At 41.0% G+C, this 18,303-nt stretch overlaps 1 protein-coding gene across 4 annotated transcripts in view; it reads left to right on the top strand.

The window, feature by feature from the left end:
- Positions 1-18,303, top strand: part of cux1b (cut-like homeobox 1b) — a 125,447-nt gene that overhangs the window by 66,954 nt on the left and 40,190 nt on the right. For all 4 annotated transcript variants that reach the window (XM_061781040.1, XM_061781039.1, XM_061781037.1 and 1 more), the window contains exons 5-8: positions 3,509-3,646; positions 10,223-10,346; positions 13,208-13,284; positions 13,369-13,435. In XM_061781040.1, coding sequence (XP_061637024.1) covers positions 3,509-3,646; positions 10,223-10,346; positions 13,208-13,284; positions 13,369-13,435 — 406 coding nt within the window. The remainder of the gene's footprint in view (positions 1-3,508; positions 3,647-10,222; positions 10,347-13,207; positions 13,285-13,368; positions 13,436-18,303) is intronic.

Here is an 18,303-nt window from a genome sequence, read left to right as displayed (position 1 = left end):
TGCATTCAATATCAATTCACAAAATCCTCTAAATTGATTCACCTACTTGCTTTGAGTATGATTCCCATAGTATGGATCAAGGCCACAGGACCAAACAATAACAATATGGCGACCAAAGCAGCAGCAGCATGAAGCCAGCCCTCGAAGCCAGCCCTCGTCAACTTTTAAGTCTGATGTTTGGGTTCTTTTTTGATTGGCCTGTATATCTGCAACACAGGAAATAGACAAAAATAAGGTATTATGTAAGCTGTGCCAGGCAGATTGTTATTTTTTTAATTTTTTGTCAATTTCCAAGAGAAAAATCAACTGAATCAACTTAAAAGCATTTAAATCCATATCAAAACAAATGGAAACACAACCTGAAGAATCCAAATTGAATTGAATTGCAACCTAAAGAAGATAAATTTAATAGAATCGTTAGGTTTTTAACAATTCCCAGCCCTACTCAATACACTTTTCATATGGTGGAACTGTAATATAAGAGCGTCTTGTACAGTGGGACTTCAAAATTTGAAAAATACGCCTCTAAAATTGCAAGTCGAACCTTCGTGATATTGTTAACCAGCTGCTGACTGTTCAGATAGCGTTTTATTGTTGGTTGGTTAACATATTTTTACACGTGTGACACACTCCCTCTGGCAACAAGCCAAAAGTCCCACCATACCCGGTTAATGTTAAAAATGAGAAGTGAGATGAGGGCTGCAACGATTATTCAAGTAACTCAAATAATTTGATTGCAAAAAAAGGTGGAAGCAAAATCTCTGCCTCGAATCTTTGCAGGGATCATTTTTCCACATGGACCAACGTTACTACAGCCGCATGCACCACATCGTGTAGAAATAAGTTTCTGCGATGGTGGCAAGACAGGAATAGAGTCTGTAGAAGACAGAATGTCCAAACTTTTGGATCATTTCACATTTTAAAAAGGAGATGAAGTGCAATATGTACCACAACTGCAGGTTTACACAGAAGGTAACATCTCGATGTTAGGCTAATTTAATACAGCCTACCATTGCCATTTATAATGTATTGTAATGCTCCCACAAGTGGTCAAAAATCGACAAAGCCGCTGGTTCACTGTCCATCGCTTAACTGAAGAAACAGTAAGAAAACAAACCGGTAATAAGCACATTCATCCGCCAGCTGCCGATGGCCACAGCTCACGCCAAATATGTCAGCACTCAGACGGGTTTAAGGGTCAGCCAGTTAACAACCAGCCATCTCTACGCTCTTATTCGCTGACACCCATGCCACTCACCAGGCCAGTGCCCGCCTTTTAACTGCAGCCCCATTTTAGCGATAAGAGTGGTCAACAGACATACAACATGGTTTTAACATACATATATAACAGTGTTTTTACACATGTATTATCGTCAAGAGTGTTAAAATGTTGCTTAAACATGGCCTGTATAGTTAATAATGGTTTCACAATGGCTGATTTTGACCTGGATTAATTAAGTTGAATTCTGTTTATTTCGAAAATTTTCATGACATTTTTCATTTATTCTACTTATTACAATCCCTCAAGGGGAAATAAAATTTACACTCTGCTATACATCTTTTGTTGCACGCTACACAGAAAAGCAAACTGCATGCATGCAAGGTGAGATGTCAGTGATGAGGGCATCCAAATGGTGACAACGCCTTTGAGCTCAGGTTGGATTAATTATTAAAGGTTGGATTAAGTCACCTATAGGGAAAATGTTTTGAAATCTGAACAGCATCCCAGAATGGAGTGTGTTCTACCTTTTTAAGGTCCCATGATACTTTATAGAGCCAGAACAAGCAAGCACATTAATAAAATGCAAATAACTACACCACTAATGGTTATAGTAGAAGACAGGGTGTCTCAAAAGTCACTATACACTTTTTCTTTTCATTTCAGGTATTACGCAGTCAGATGCAAGGCCATCATCATTTGATATCTTAGGTTTTACACTTTTTGGAAGCATATCATTTCCTTGCCCATGGCTCACCAATTGACATTGGAGCAGCGTTGCAAAATCTCTGCCTGGCAAAACGTTTTTCTGTCCCCAAATTCAGAACCAGTTTGGGTTTTTTTTGGGCCGTGACAATGCTCCAACACATCGTACAATTTCTGCTATCTACCACCACTTAATAAAAACACCGAATTTATAGAGCAGGCCTTCACACAAAAGCCAGGGAAAGTCTATCCGGAAGGCTGCACTGGAGCTCAGCATTATCAAACACTCGATTCAGCGGATGCTTCCAAGAGTGATATAGCTTTAGCCGAACCAACTTCAGGTGTTTTCGTCAGTGGTGGTAGTAGCAGGCCTTCCACTGTGTGGTTTGTCAAGAACGGATTTTGTTTCGAGAGACTTTCCATGGATAGCAGAAATTATGCTCAACGTTGGAGCAATGTGACGGCCGTAAAGATGAAAACTGGCGCTGAACTGCTGGCAGGGACAGAAAAACTTATGGCCTGGGGGCCAAAAACGCTGTTCGAATGTCAATTGGCAAGCCATGGGCAAGGGAATGATATGCTTACAGAAATTGCAAAGCCTTAGCTGTCAAATGCTGATAGCCTCCCATCACTCCAAATAATACCCGAAACTAAAAAAAGAAAAATAAATGATTTTTGGGAGGGTTTTTGATGATGAGGTGACATATATGGCCTTTAAATAAAATGGAAAAATCCACGAAATTTATATTTCTGATTTTAATCGATTTTGATCCTCTTCGCTTATAGATAGAGCAAATGACATTGACATGTCTGTGAATGTTCTCATTGTATTCTCAGGGCATTGAATTGATAGCAACTGGACTGTTCAGGTTTTCTTCGAAGACTTTTCGCCTCTCATCTAAGCACGCTTCATTAGTTCATGCACAAAGGCTAACAAGGAGAGCTCTCGTCCAAGTTAAGGACGTTGGGGTAAATAAATGAAATTTTAAAAAAAAATAGGTCTTGCTATTTTTTTTCCTCCTCTTTCTACAATTTATTTCTCCTGACACAAGCCAAGCTTTGAAACACTTCTACAGAAATAATAGATATTTTTTCTTTACAGATCATGTGAAAACAAGTGCTCCCTAAATGTCCCTTTTGTCAAAATGTTTGTGTTCATGGTCCTTAAAATTAGTTTTAACATTTAACAATATTCAAAATTGTATTGTAGGGCATGTTTACTACTGATATTTTGATGCTGGTTAAAGTCTCTGGATAGGCTGAGCAAATATGTGTTTGCTAATATTAGTGTAAGTTTAAACTTACTGTAGCAGCGACTTGTTAGCCCACCACAGTATAATAACACCAGTACTTGCGATATTATTTTGTCCTTGACGGCACTATTGGTTCTCTGGAGAGGGAGCAGAGGTCATGGTCGGCGCCAAAATAATGTTCTTGGAGCCGTTAGAGATTCATCGTCTTGCTCAAGGACACCTCAGCGGGGGAAAACGTTTGGTCTCGCAGGGGCTGCTGAATGCGGTTATTGCATTTTTGTAATCTGCTTTCCGCCTTATGTTAAATGTTGTGCGTGTATTCCTGTGTCAGATCCCGTACCTGTGTTGGAGCTGGCTCAGCAGCTGCAGCTGAAACTCCAGAGGATGCACGACATTGAGACGGAGAACACCAAACTTCGAGAGACACTGGAGGACTACAACAAAGAGTTTGCAGAGGTCAAAAACCAAGGTGAGAAAACATGGGTGTCTTGTTGAAGATATTCTTTGTTCATGCGTCCCAACTCTTTTCAAACAGCAAAGTATGGTCTGTGAGCCACCAGTCATTTACTTTCTAAAGAGTCCTGGAATATTTGTTGCGCTGGTGGCACGGTGACTTAGTGGTTAACACATCCATCCCACACTTTTGAGGTTTAGGGTTTGAATCCAGGCTGCGGCCTTAATGTGTGGCGTTTGTATGGTTTCCTGTGCTTGCATGGGTTTTATCCGGGTGCTCAGGCTTCCTCCCGCATTCCAAAAACATGTATGGTAGGTTTATTAAAGATTCTAAATGGTCCATAAGTGTAAATGTTTGAGCAGATGCTTTTTTGTGTACAGTCCCTTCCAAAAGTATTGGAAGGGCAAGGTAAATTCCTTTGTTTCTGTTGTACACTGAAGAGATTTGGGTTTCAGATAAAAAGATGAATATGATACACAAGTTCAGAATTCCAGCTTTTATTCAATGGTATTTACTTCTAGATATGTTAAACAACTCAGGATAGAGCACCTTTTGTCTGAACCGACCCACTTTTCAAGTGAACAAAAGTATTGGAACAGACATTATTAAATTAACTTAAAGTGAATAACATTTAAGCTTTGGTGCCATAACCCTTACTTGCAATAACTGCATCAACCCTGCGACCCAATGACTTCACCAGACTGTTGCATTCTTCATTTGAAAATGATATGTACAGTGGGTACGGAAATTATTTAGACCCCCATAAATCTTTCACTCTTTGTTACATTGCAGGCATTTGCTAAAATCATTTGTTCATATTTTTCTGCATTTATGTACACAAAGCACCCCATACTGACAGAAAAAAACTGAATTGTTGAAAGTTTTGCAGATTTATTAAAAAAGAAAAACTGAAATATCACACAGCTTTAAGCATTCAGACCGTTTGCTGTGACACTCATACATTTAACTCGGGAGCTGTCCATTTCTTCTGATCATCCTTGAGATGGTTCTACACCTTCACTGGAGTCCAGCTGTGTTTGATTATACTGATTGGACTTGATTAGGAAAGCCACACACCTGTCTATATAAGACCTTACAGCTCACTTTGCATGTCAGAGCAAATGAGAATCATGAGGTCAAAGGAACTGCCTGAAGAGCTCAGAGACAGAATTGTGGCAAGGCATAGATCTGGCCAAGGTTACAAAAAACAATTCTGCTGCACTTAAGGTTCCTAAGAGCACAGTGGCCTCCACAATCCTTAAATGGAAGACGTTTGGGATGACCAGAACCCTTCCTAGAGCTGGCCGTCCGGCCAAATTGAGCAATCGGGGTAGAAGACCCTTGGTGAGAGAGGTAAAGAAGAACGCAAAGATCACTGTGGCTGAGCTCCAGAAATCCAGTCGGGAGATGGGAGAAAGTTCTAGAAAGTCAACTATCACTGCAGCCCTCCACCAGTCGAGGGCTTTATGGCAGAGTGGCCCAACGGAAGCCTCTCCTCAGTGCAAGACACATGAAAGCCCGCATGGAGTTTGCTAAAAAACACCTGAAGGACTCCAAGATGGTGAGAAATAAGATTCTCTGGTTTGATGAGACCAAGATAGAACTTTTTGGCCTTGGGGTATGAAAAGCGCACTATATAAAAAAATATATTGATAAAAATCAAAAAAACTTTCCCACCCCCTGATTTAGAGGGTTTGGCTGACACACTCTGCAAGCATTAGAGAAAGAAAGAGAGAGGGAGAACAATATTTCCTTTCACAATACATGAAAATGATGAAAAGCAAACGTACCACCAGAGAGCCTGTTAATCAGATTTTAAAATAAATAATCTATCCTGACATCACAAGCAACTTGAGAGCCGTGTGCCACTTTGAATTACGGCTTTATAAATCTTGTGTGATTTGGAAATGGTTGCAATTATAATTAAAAATAGATGGCCCGACAAGTGCATGCAGTGAAAATGTGAATAGAATCAAGTGTTCCTTTTGCATTAGCACTCCCAGCTGCCCAACATTAATGTCAGTATGTTGATTATATTTTTGCAGGGGAGAGAAACCTGCATGGCGGACATTTTCAATCCACATTTGGAAATATTTGAATAGCTCGTGCATTATTGAAAGCACAAAATGTACAAGGTTTTACTCTTCCAATTAGGTTTTCAGGGGGAAAGAACATGTGGCATATTTTCATGAATAAAAAAAGACAGGCTACCTCAGGGTAAAGAAAGATGGAAAAAGTGACAAAGACGGAGATGCGCGAGAAGGAGTTGTAAAAGTGGTTTAATTTCAAGTCCAAGAAAGGAGGAGGGATGGAGGGAGCGGGGGATGTTTTGGAATCTCCCTTTTCTCAGCGAGGGTTAATTGGAGCAGCTCGAAGGCGGCAGGGTTCCATTTGGCCATTGATTTTCCTGTTCCCTCATCCTTTATCCCTTCTTCCCGCCTCAATAGATGGGGGATATTTAAACCCCAAAATGTACTGTGGAACTCCCACTCCTGTTAAACACACACACACACAAATAGTTTAGGGGCCATTGATCCTTGCAACCTAAATGTTTAAAGTTCAGTTAAGCAGTTAAGGGGTAAGAGGGCTCTGAGGGGACTCTCCTCTATTGATTATGTGTCAGAGTAGTGAGACTGGAGTTTAAATCACACACGCGCAAGTAGACACTCGCACAAACACACGTGCTCGCTAAGAGCCCTCAGTCAAAGGCTGCAATGCTCTTTATCACTGTCTCGGTCATTTATATCTTTCTCTGAGAAATCCACACACATACACAAGAGGCCTATTTATTACTCGAGTTATGTGTTAGATTTATTTCCGGGGCCCCCCATGCAGAGCTCAGCCGTCAGCGGGTTATGGGTTTTCAGCAATAATGCAGTCCTAATGAATACAGCGTATCTGCTCTTGTGTGTGTATCCTCCATCCGCTTTGCATGGAAAGACCAGGTAGGAGCCTCCGGAACGCATGCAGCAAGCCCTCGTCTCTGCTGACTGGAGAGAAACGCACACAAACACACTCATATATGCGCATTGGGACACACTAGAATACAGTGGCAGGGGATAGGGGTCGGGCCGTGAAAAGCAAAAATTTGCGGACATTCAACAGCCGTTATAATTGCATTGGGGAAAATTTTGTTTCTTTCAACCCCTCAAATTCTTGAAAAAGCGAGGATAAACCGCCAATAAGTGTTTTAGGGGTTGGTACCAGCCTAAACAATAAGTAAACAAAAAGAAGAAGAGTTGAAATTTGAAAAAAGAAATCCTCAAATACCGGTAGTGAATCCGTGGGTATGCAGGCGTCCACTGTAATAGGACATAAATACATATTTCCTCGTTTCTTGTTGTTCTTTGTTCATGTTTAAAAATAAGTGTTCTTAACCCCCACCTGATATGTACTTTTTCGATTCATCACAGAGCTTATGTTTTGTTTCATTCAACTATTTATTTTAATTTATGTCAAAATGGAAATGACATTTTATTTTAGTTGGTGCTTTTTTTATTTTTTTTGTTTTTTGTTTTTGTCTGGAGTGAAAATTACATTTTGTTTTGAATGTTAGTCTAAATTGACCATTGACTCGTTTGGAAAAATATTTGTGTCCCTTGAAGATTTGTATTTTAGCACTCCTGATATGGACTCTCAATGAAGCTAACATACATGTTTTTGGAATGTGGGAGGAAGCCAGAGTACCCAGAGAAAACCCACGCAAGCACAGGGAGAACCTGTGAATGCAACACAAGAAGGCTGGAGCTGAGTTTTGAACCCTTAACCTCAGAACTTTGTGACAGACTTGCTAACCACTAAGTGACTGTGCTGCCCCTATTGAAACATCCATCCATTTTCTATACCACTTGTCCTCATTGGGGTCAAGCCTATCTCAGATGAGTTTGAGTAAGAGACGGGCTACATCCTAGACTGTTTGCCAGCCATTTTCAGGACAGATATAGACAAACAAACATGCACACTCAAATTCACATCTATATACAATTTTGTGTCTTCAATGATTAATCTAACATGCAGGTTTTTTGGATTGTGGGAGGAAACTGGAGGACCCACAGAAAACCCATGCACGCAGAGATGCAAACTTCACACAAGAAGACTGGAGCTGAGATTCAAACCCTGAATATATATATTTTTTAACCGAATCACAGTACCATTAAGACAAGCTGATCACCGTTAACTTTGTTTTAAAAAACAAAAACAAAAGATAAGTGCTGGTAAACATTAATACTGAGTGTTAAGTTGAAAAAGATCTACAGTGGTGCCTTGAGTTACAAGGTTAATTTGTTCCTTGACCATGATCGTAAATGCCGTTAATCCATTCCAGCCTCACAAAAGAAAAAAACAACACAAAACGTGTGTAGTGAGTTTTTTAAAATGAGAAAATAGCACTTAATTGAAGACTCTAAATTGCCCATAGGTGTGAATGTGAGTGCGAATGGCTGTTTGTTTATGTGTCCTGCGATTGGCTGGCAACGAGTTCAGGGTGTATTCCGCCTCCTGCCTGAAAATTGCAGAAAATTGATGGATGGAAAATAGCACTGCATTATATTATATTTTATAAAATCATACAGTACTGACATAATTCAATAGAATTAAAATAAATTTTACAGTTCTTGTCACACTTTCTCCTTCAATGCTGTTCATTCTGGTGTGGTCGCGTGGCCACCTAGGGGCAGTTTAAGACAGACATGCATACTGTATACTATACTGAAGACTCAGCTCCTCTCTCGGCTTCTCAATACGGCAGTAATATTAGTCATTCTTCGGAGAGGATAAAGAATATATGCCTGTGAGTATTGTTATCCGTCTATGTGTATCTGGACTATTTGTGTTTAAATATTCATTGCTTCAAGGGTAACAGCACTGGCACATCGATGCCAATTGTCAGCCCATACGCTTATGGAGTTTCCCATAGTATCTTACAGGCTGAAGGCTCTTTTTTGAAGAATATTTACAAATTATATCTAGGGTTGGGCATCGAGAACCGATTGGAACCGGGACTAACGTTCCGGTTCTCCCAGAACCGTTCAAATTAAAAAATGTCGGTTCCCAGTTTCGATGCCTCGTCCTCCAGCCGCGAAGAAGTGGTGGCGAAAAGCAACAAAGAAGCGGCGTAAACCAACGAAGAAGAACAGGCACGATGACGTGCTTGTGCCCAACGGCAGTGAACAAAAGCGTATCTTAATTTTGTTAAAATGATTGACCAGCCGCATCACTGCAACACTTGGAATAAGATTTGATTGTTCAAAGGAGTTTTTCCCGATGTGTAGTGTCTGATAATCTCCGATCCTCAGCCTACACCGCGCGGAGTTTCAGTGAAGTCAGTTCTCAGTCAACATTGAGACAGCTAACAAGGTAAACGGTTGCTTGCACCTTTGCACCGATGGTTTTTAGCGTTTATTTTAGTCTTCAAACCAACGTATGCACCAATGACCAAAAGACTAACAAACAAAAATTAACATTGGGCTAAAACTTCACCGTAGCAGCTTTACATCACAATGAATTGGGACAAAATTCACATAAACGTTGTCTCACAGTATCAGAAACACTAACCTTGTGCCTCAGCGGTGGGTAGGGAAAGGAATCAGCGTTTTATAGCATTTTGTTCCATCCATTTAAAAAAAATACAAATAAAAATCACCGGTGCCGTGTGAAGTTACTTTTCATGCCAAAATGCTGAGTTCCGGTACATACCCTTCAAAATAAAAGGCTATAAGCTTAATACAAGAAGTTAAAACTTGCACCTATAAACCATTTGACGTGTTGAAACAGAATACAGGAGCAGCTATATAGTATTGTTAAAATAACTATTTTCACAATACTGTCAGTGAAGCCAACTCCCAGTCAACTGGGTGAATGAAACAATAAAATAAAATAGTTAAAACAGTTAAAATAACTTTGAGCGATGCTCTATTTAACATTTAGCTGAAACATTAATTAATGATTAAGTCAATTGGGTTAGTTCCACACACATTGCCTTTTAATTTGTAGGTTTGATATTGATACTGGTTATAAAGAACCTCAAGTCAAATTTTCATTTTAGTCTATGCTGCGGGCTGCTAAGAAAATGGATGTTCATAATTTGGACACCCTTTATATAAACCATGCAAACCTTTTTGACCCAGCCTCCTAAAAGAATCGAGAATCATTTGGAACTGGAATCGGAACCGGAATCGCTCAAATTCAAACGATGCCCAACCCTAATTATATCTGGAAAACAGCCACTTGTTATGAAGTGAAGCAAAAAAAAATCGTCGGGTCACTCGTGTCTCAAGGCAACATTGGATTTTCACTCAGCTGAGTCTGATGCACACGAATCACAATAATCTGTGTAAACATGCCATTAAATTATGAATCTGACTGGAGTGATTTTAATGTAATGTGTATTGGCATTGCACCACATCCTGCAGTGCGACTTTGCTTAAACTGTAACACATACAACATACAGTGACGATTGTGAAAGATGCTGAGTCTACCCAATAACTGTTTTAGGTGTTGTTCCCGCTCCTATTTTCTACGTTGCCTCTATAGTTGAATTGTATCTGTTTTATTGCCTTTATTTATGTTGAGTTGTCCATTTGTATATTTCAGAGGTGACCATCAAGGCCTTGAAGGAAAAGATCCGCGAGTATGAGCAGTCGCTGAAGAACCAAGCTGAGAATCTGGCACAAGAAACACAGCTCCAGTTACACAATGACTATGCAGAGAAGGAGAGGTGTGTGCGCCTTTTATGATTCTAATCTATGGATGATTGTGTTATATTTATATTAGATCTAATAGTGCAGCTCATTTCTTTTTTTAGCTAAAAAGTCCGAGCATTCTCTGCCTTCATCAGTTCAATCAACACATTTGTATTGCGTTCCTCATTGCCTGGGCTGTTTAGATGAATGGCGGATTGGAAAGTAACACAATGGCTTATTTTTCCCATGGCTGTGCCACTTACATTGATTGGAATCAGCCACCTCAGACTGCTATTTTCTGTCTTCACCACAAACTATTCCAACTATCCTGTCTGGATTTAATGTTGCACATGGGTCCTTTTATTGGCTCTGGGAATGAAACCCTTGAAATAACTTGATTTGATATGGTTAAGATTAGCGTTCATAATTAATTGTAATGGGCCACTTCCTCGTTGAATAAACCCATTTGGATTTCTTTTTTTAAATGCAGATTTTTGTCAGAAACACAGGGCACTTGTGCTTGTCATAATGAATGATCAAAAACACATTGCCACCATTATCATTGTAAAATGTTATCCTGTGATGCCAGATTAAGTTAAATTTGTCAAAGGCAAGTGTCAAATGTGGTTATCCAAGTTAGTGTTTGTGCTATTTCGGAGTTATAAGAGACTTGCTTGTGTTACAGAGACAGAATAACGAGTATCTGTTAACATCTAGCTCTTGAAGCATCATGCGCTGATGATGTATGAAGATGTGATGATGAAGTTGCTTTAAATCTCATCAGTGAGCTGGAGGCTATCCCAGTTGACTTTTTTGACATGATTACATTGTGAAAATATGTTAAAGGTCCTGTATTTTGGCTATTTAGACCTCTGTAGAGTGACTCTCTAACATGGACATGGAAAAAGTACCCAGTTTTGTATGCGCTTTGTCCATATTTGGCTGAGACCGCCCCCTTTGCTCTGATTGGTTGCCTCCATGTAGAAGACCCACTTGTGAGAGCACGCTGGCTCGGAAGGCGGAGATTTTCGCTAGTGACGTAGATAAACTCAAGAAATTCTGCACGGTAGCCCACTGCTTAGCCTATCTGCCTCAGAGTTCTAAGGACCCGGGTTCAAATCAGGCCTCGCCTTTGTGGAGTTTGTATGTTCTCCCTATGCCGGCGTGGGGTTTCTCTGGCTACTCCGGTTTCCCCCCATATCCCCAAAACAGGCACGGTGGGTTAATTGAATACTCTAAACTGCCCGTAGGTGTTAATGAGTGTGAATCGTTGTTTGTCTATATGTGCCCTTTGGTCGGCTGGCGACCAGTCCAGGGTGTAACCCGCCTCTCGCCCAGAGTCAGTTGGGATAGGCTTCAGCACGTCTGCGACCCTAGTTAGGATAAGCGATATGGAAAATGGACAGATGGATGGATGATTTCAGGCCTCTTGGCAGAAAAATGTCTGGAACTCAGGAATGCGTGGATGATTTTAATTCATGTTTCACATCTTTACTGAGGCTCCATAGAGACAATATTACATCCCAAATACTAGAAATGTTTCTTTGACAAAATATGTCCCCTTTAAATTAAGCTAGATCTTCCTCTAAGGTTCATTATCACTTTAGTGGCGTTGGAGTCCTCATCAGAATCACTCAGTCATCATGAAACTAGCAGAATAATAAAAATGAGGTCTTATTGTAAGTGGCCAAACATTTTCACATGTACCATTATAATAAGTCTCTACAAATGTGTTTCCTTCGTTGCCCAGTAAATATTTACACTTGTGTTTTGTAATTTTCATCATTTTATGTATAATTAGATGTTGTCAAGCTTAACATCAATTGATATAAAAACCTTTCAGAAATTCAAAATGTATTTGTTAAACTTTACACAGTCAGCTTGCTAACTGAATCATGTTCCAACATAAAGGTTCACCATATGCTCATAAAATGCTAACATTAGCTATAAATATCCAGTCTGTCCTTATCCACCTTGTCAGCAAGCTCACATACCATCTACTTAATACAATGAATATAAGGTTCAGTGGAAAATCTTATTTTTAATGAAATCTCAAAGGCACCTGATGGTGATATTGACTCCTATGATTGATAATGCATATCAATATTTAATAATGGAAAGACTGTCGGAAATCTTGATTTAAACCAATCTTAACAAAATCCCTTACTCGTCTCACGACAAAGAACTATGGCGTTACCGCACATTGTGTTTATATAAATGTCAATCGTCATGTTTATTATGTCAGCTCGTTGCCCGATTCAAGAATTACAGACGAAGATGAGTTGTTCTGTTTGCAGTTCCTGTACGTCAGTGTTTTATTGTCCCCTTCCTGTCTGACTGAGGGCCGACTTCCTGCATGAGAGGGGGCAGTAAATGGATGGCACCTCTGATACGTGGCTTCTTCAAGGAGCGAGCGAAGGAGGGAGATGAAAGGATGAAATTGAGGGCAGGAAAAAAAATGGAGATGACAGGAGAGACTGCTCGGCGGAGAAGGGGGGCATCAAAGAGTGCAATAAAGATGCTCTTTGTGCTAGATTATTGATGTTTTTACACGGGCCGGGAATTTCTCAGCAGAGACTAACTTTTTATATGCTAAGAATGAATCTATTTTATCCTTGTGGTTTTTGTAGGCCCGCGCCTCCCCACCCGCTTCCTCTGCGCTCGCCCCCGCCCCCGGGTGCTGAATGCCCCAGTAGCTAGACATTCCTGCCTAATAGGGCTGCTTAATGAGGAGTGGGTTGCGTTGGAGAGATTTTTAGTGGTGGTTGTGCCGGGGGGGGGGGCCTTTAGAAATAGTGGGAAAATGGAGAATAGCTGCAGTTGCCACAAACCCCACGATTTATTGACTCTCACTCTCTCTCTCTGTCTCTAACGTGACTTTTGTCCGCCTTGGTAGGAAACTCCAGGAGAGCCAAGACTCCATGTCGTCACGGTTGGAAGAGGCCGAGCACAAGGCCCAGTCCCTCCAGACAGGTAATCCACCCTGTAGGAATGCGGAAATTTGACACCGCTTTAGTCGAAGTGCATTTAACAACTCGCTTGTCATTGTTTTTGTAGCACTTGAAACAACTCAGGCCGAGCTCTTTGATTTGAAGACAAAATACGACGAGGAATCCTCAGCAAAGTACGTGTCTCCGCCTCCTTCCATTCACCAGCTCCCTCCTCCATAGTCTGCTCCTGACATAGTCATCGTGTTTAATGCACCTCTTTGCCTGGAAACTCCCTCTGCTCTTGGAACAGCTGGATTGTCTCCCACAAGACTTAGCCAGCCTCAAAATCCCAGCATTACTCCTGCACTGTAAATACTGACAGGGACTGTGATGCATTCTGCAGCCACAGCAAGCACATTTCCTTGCTGTTTATTCATGTCAAAGTGCTCCCCAGCATGTACTGCAATCCCAAATTTACTGAAACATTATCTGGAGGGAGGAGGGGTGATGGCTGCGAGCACAGATGTGAACACAAATGTCTAAATCAGTTAGAATTTGGCATGGTGATCAAAAACTGGATTTATTGAAAGAGTGTGATTTTAATTTGATCATCTCATGTCCTCAATCCTGCCTTTTTAGATGATTTCCAAATAATGTACTTGCATGAAGAGGGGCAAATGAGGTTGAAGCATAATAACATTACACTATAATACATAACATGCATGCCTTTCTTGTTACTCTATTTCAACAGCATCCACATAATTGGAAATGTAATAATTGACCTTGAGGAACATTGTCGGCCTGATTTTCTCAGTTTTTTTTTTCTTGCCTGAGAAATTGATAGGATTCACTCGTAATCACTGAAAAATCCGAAGCTGTCAATGTTAAGGAGTGCACAATCTTTTCTGACATCTGTCCCACAATGGTCCTTACTAGGGATGGCACGGGACTGTAAATTCGAGTGCCGTTCAGTATGCTCTGGTACAGTACGCCCTTATGGACTGAGGTTATTTGGGTTTGTATGCGGGTTACGCATCAGGGACGAGTTAAAACAAAACATGTTTTTTATGATGCTGTTGCGGGCTTACCCCAAATTATCAGAGTGTGTTCGATTTGGTTTCTCTACCTCCTCAGTAATATGTTTGTTTGGCTGCTCCACTATCAAAGTGAAAAACTGTCATTTAAATATGGGACACGAGCTGCCGGGATGTTTTGTGCGCAAAACCACAGAGATGACAAGCCGGCTGCGGTCCTCCACACTATCCCTATTCAACTGGCCACGCCTTACGGATACAAATGCCTTGCGTCTTGAAGTCACCATGAAAGGAGGAAACAAAACAAAAGAATGTTGTGCTGATATAATTTGCTTGGCTTAAAGTTCTTAGCAAAATGTCAATGATTTTGTGTTCTTGTAGTTTTGACCAACGCATTAGTGGGGTCTAGTGAACTAACATTACCAGTGACAGTCTGTGCTTGCCGTCGATGCCTAGTGAGATGTTAAACGGTCAAAAAAATTGGCCACGGAAGATGAGAAACCTAGCACATAACACAACTTGGACGTGGTCCCGAGTGGCATGGGAAACATATTTCATGTTTACCTAACCCCACTTCTGATACTTTTTGCCCCATTCCTAATCATCCCACTTCTGATACTTTTCTGACAGCATTTGTTTTTGAAATCTTAGAAGTAGAACCCATAACCTGGATTTGAACCAAGGTCTATTGGTTTTATACCTACTTGGACTAGACCAGTGGTTCTCAATATTTTGTACATGAAGTACCACCTCTAAAAATATTTAGCTCTCCAATTACTTACCATATTTATAATGGCCAACATTAAAAGTAAACAAATAGAGGTAGAGGTTTTTTATTATTGCTATTGCCATGTCCCAAAAAGTTAAATACAAATGAGCTGTACTCAAAAAAATTACTGTACTTGAAGTAAAAAAACAAAAAACAAAACAAAAGGAACTGTATAAGAAAAGTATAAAAAGTTTCTGTACTGGATTCAAATGAAGTTTCAACAAGTTTTATTCTAATATGATTGCTTGTATTTCATGTAGGAAATAATTCAAATATACAATATGTATTTAATTTAGTGATTCTTTCACGGGCGGCACGGTGAACGATTGGTTAGCATATCTGCCTCACAGTTCTGAGGACCGGGGTTCAAATCCCGGCCCCGCCTGTGTGGGTTTTTTTCCGGGTACTCCAGTTTCCTTCCACATTCCAGAAACATGCGTGATAGGTTGATTGAAGACTCTAAATTGCCCGTAGGTGTGAATGTGAGTGCGAATGGCTGTTTGTTTATGTGTGCCCTGCGATTGGCTGGCAACCAGTTCAGGGTGTACCCCGCCTCTCGCCCGAAGATAGCTGGGATAGGGTCCAGCACGCCCGCGACCCTAGTGAGGATAAGCAGTACAGAAAATTGATGGATGGATGGATTCTTTCACATACCACTGGAGAGAACCCGATAGAGAGAACACTTGTTGCTTTAAGAATCAATAGACTAAACTTTTTTTTAATTATTATTTATTTATTTTTTATTATTATTATTATATATAAACTCTACCCAGCGCAATGTCCAAAATCCTTAACCCCAATATTTCCAAAACATATTGCAAAGACATCTCACGCTTTCTGTTCATTCTGGGCTCACCTATTCCCGGGTTTTTTTGCACAAGGATACTTTCAACCTGGACCGGCCACTGATAAATAGCCTTATGGCTAACCATCCTACCCTCTGACACCGTTTATTTTGGATAGGACCCTCAGCCTGGATTTGAACCCATGCTCCTTTGGTTAAAAATGTGTTACCTCTGTTCACAAGAGCCACAACCATAGAAATGGTGCAGAAAAATGTTATCGGGATCAGTGCAGAAAATGTTATCGGGATCAGTAAAGACATAAATCCCGTCCCTTCATAGACTCAACATTAACTGCTTAACCCTAACCACAGTATTTTTCAGAACACATTTGCACTGACATCTCAAGCTCTTTGCTCCGTGTGTCCAGGGTTCATTTGTAAAAATAGTTTGCGATTCATGTCGGTTGTGACTGATGAAGGGGACCTGTGAGATCAGGTAGCTACAATACTTGAGAAGCGACAATCCATCAGTATCGATCTTTTTGGCAGTGGCGAAGATGAAAACAGAAGCTTTTGCTTGTCAGCGCTCCACTCTGTGAAGTGGCCCTTTGGCATTCACACTCCCACGTTCCCTCAGGTGAGGAAGTAGAAGTGACCGTTCAAAACAGAACAAATGGTAGTCAGAAATATCAGTTATTTAAACATGACTACTCGATTTTGTTCGCTCCGAGATTATCAACAAAAAGGTCTTAATTGTTGATGAATTCACTTAATGCATAACACACAGCGGATTATAAACTTAGCTTTACTTTCTCTCCCCCACCTTGGCCCAAATTCACCGTGTCTGTCCATTAAGAGAGTTGTTAAATTGACTGGCTGTTACAAACCGATCGATACAACTTCCCTCATCCTCGCACTACTTTTTTTGTTTTCCTACTTCTCCCTCACTCAAACACTATATCTTTTATCTGTTTATAGCAGGAAAGTCCACAGGACGATTGCACAGTGCAAAGGGACCAATCAATACTTTCTATAGACTATCTGCAGTCAGCCCTTTGCATTTTGTTTAGCCCGTAGCCAGATTGCGCTCTTTCTCTCGTTTCTTTACATTTTCAGTCCTTCTTTAGCCCCTTTTATGTGCCAAGAAAACACATTTTGTGTAGAAGGCCCCATTTGCTTGCATAGGCTAATAAACACATGCCAGCCCACATCCCTACACACGCTCATGTACACATTCAAACACACACACATGCTCGCTCACTCACTCGTGAGCCCGAGGCAGTCAGGGTCCTTGACTATGTGGCGTGCTGTGATCTGAAATTTTAATGCAACGCTTTAAAGCACACACAAACCCTCTCTAACCCTGCACCCTCCCAGTCCTTGGAGTCCTTCCCCCCCGTTTACTGCTTGGCTGAGCAAATCGCCAGTGTTTGGCGGAACACAACTTTTAACCCTTTGACTGCTTCACAGTTTGGCACAGCAAAAATGCGTACATACGTACACGTTTTCACACAAGCGCCTGCATCCACATACACACGCACGCACACACACACACACACACACACACGCAGTTGCTCTGAACTTTCCGCTAAGGAGGCCATTGCGTGACAAATCTCCCATCCTCTTGGTGCATTTGGATAATCTGCCTTTTAAAACACAACACAAACACACACGCACACACACACACACACACACACACACACGTTCTGAGAATTTGTTCGATGTTGCAATGCTAGGGAGTGTGTGAGCTCCAGCGGGAAGCAGACCTGCAGATGTCGAGTATAGCCCCCTCTCTGTGGGAGCACATTAAGGGTCTGCCTGGCTGCATTTTACCTGTTTAGTCACTATTAAAGATTAATGATATATTGATCCACAGCCCTGCAGAGTTCTGTGTCTGTGTGTTTGCGCGTGCAGTAGTTTTGTGTGTAAAGGCTTGAGGGTCCATTTGAGGAGGAACAAAATTGTAGGTGATTAGGGACCACTTTGTACATATTTCCTGTTTGCATATCAACTACACGCACACACACAACTATTGAGTGGGCCAAAACTGTCACACTCTCACAACTAGCTTCCTTTTAAGCCTACTTGAAATCCCCAAGGTAACGCGCTGTGAAAATGCAATGTGGAAAAGGCTAAGGAAAGAAGAGGGAATGGAGTGATGAAAGCTAGAGGGCAAAAAAAAAGGGAAAAGCAAATCGGGGTCTGAAGGCTACTGTGAGGAAGAAGGGATCAGAGTGTGATAGAGGAGGGAAATGAAAATCTAAATCAGGGAATATCCTGCTGGCACCGAGGACACGGGCTTAAGGGAGCAGGAAAGTGGAGAAGTTGAGAAGGAAGGAGAGCGGCAGACAAACAGTACGGTGGGAGAGAGATAGAGATGAAAAGGACTGTCTGTAATGGTGGAGGTACAGTAACAGTTTAAAGGCTCTGGGCTTGTTTCAGAAGTCCCCCTGTGCTCACTGATGTCACTACATC

The sequence above is a fragment of the Phyllopteryx taeniolatus genome, chromosome 8 (genome assembly GCF_024500385.1).
Source record: "Phyllopteryx taeniolatus isolate TA_2022b chromosome 8, UOR_Ptae_1.2, whole genome shotgun sequence".
NCBI classification, from domain to species: Eukaryota; Metazoa; Chordata; class Actinopteri; order Syngnathiformes; family Syngnathidae; genus Phyllopteryx; species Phyllopteryx taeniolatus.
The sequence above is the reverse complement of the archived record's forward strand: the minus strand, read 5'-3'. Positions and strand labels throughout refer to the sequence as shown.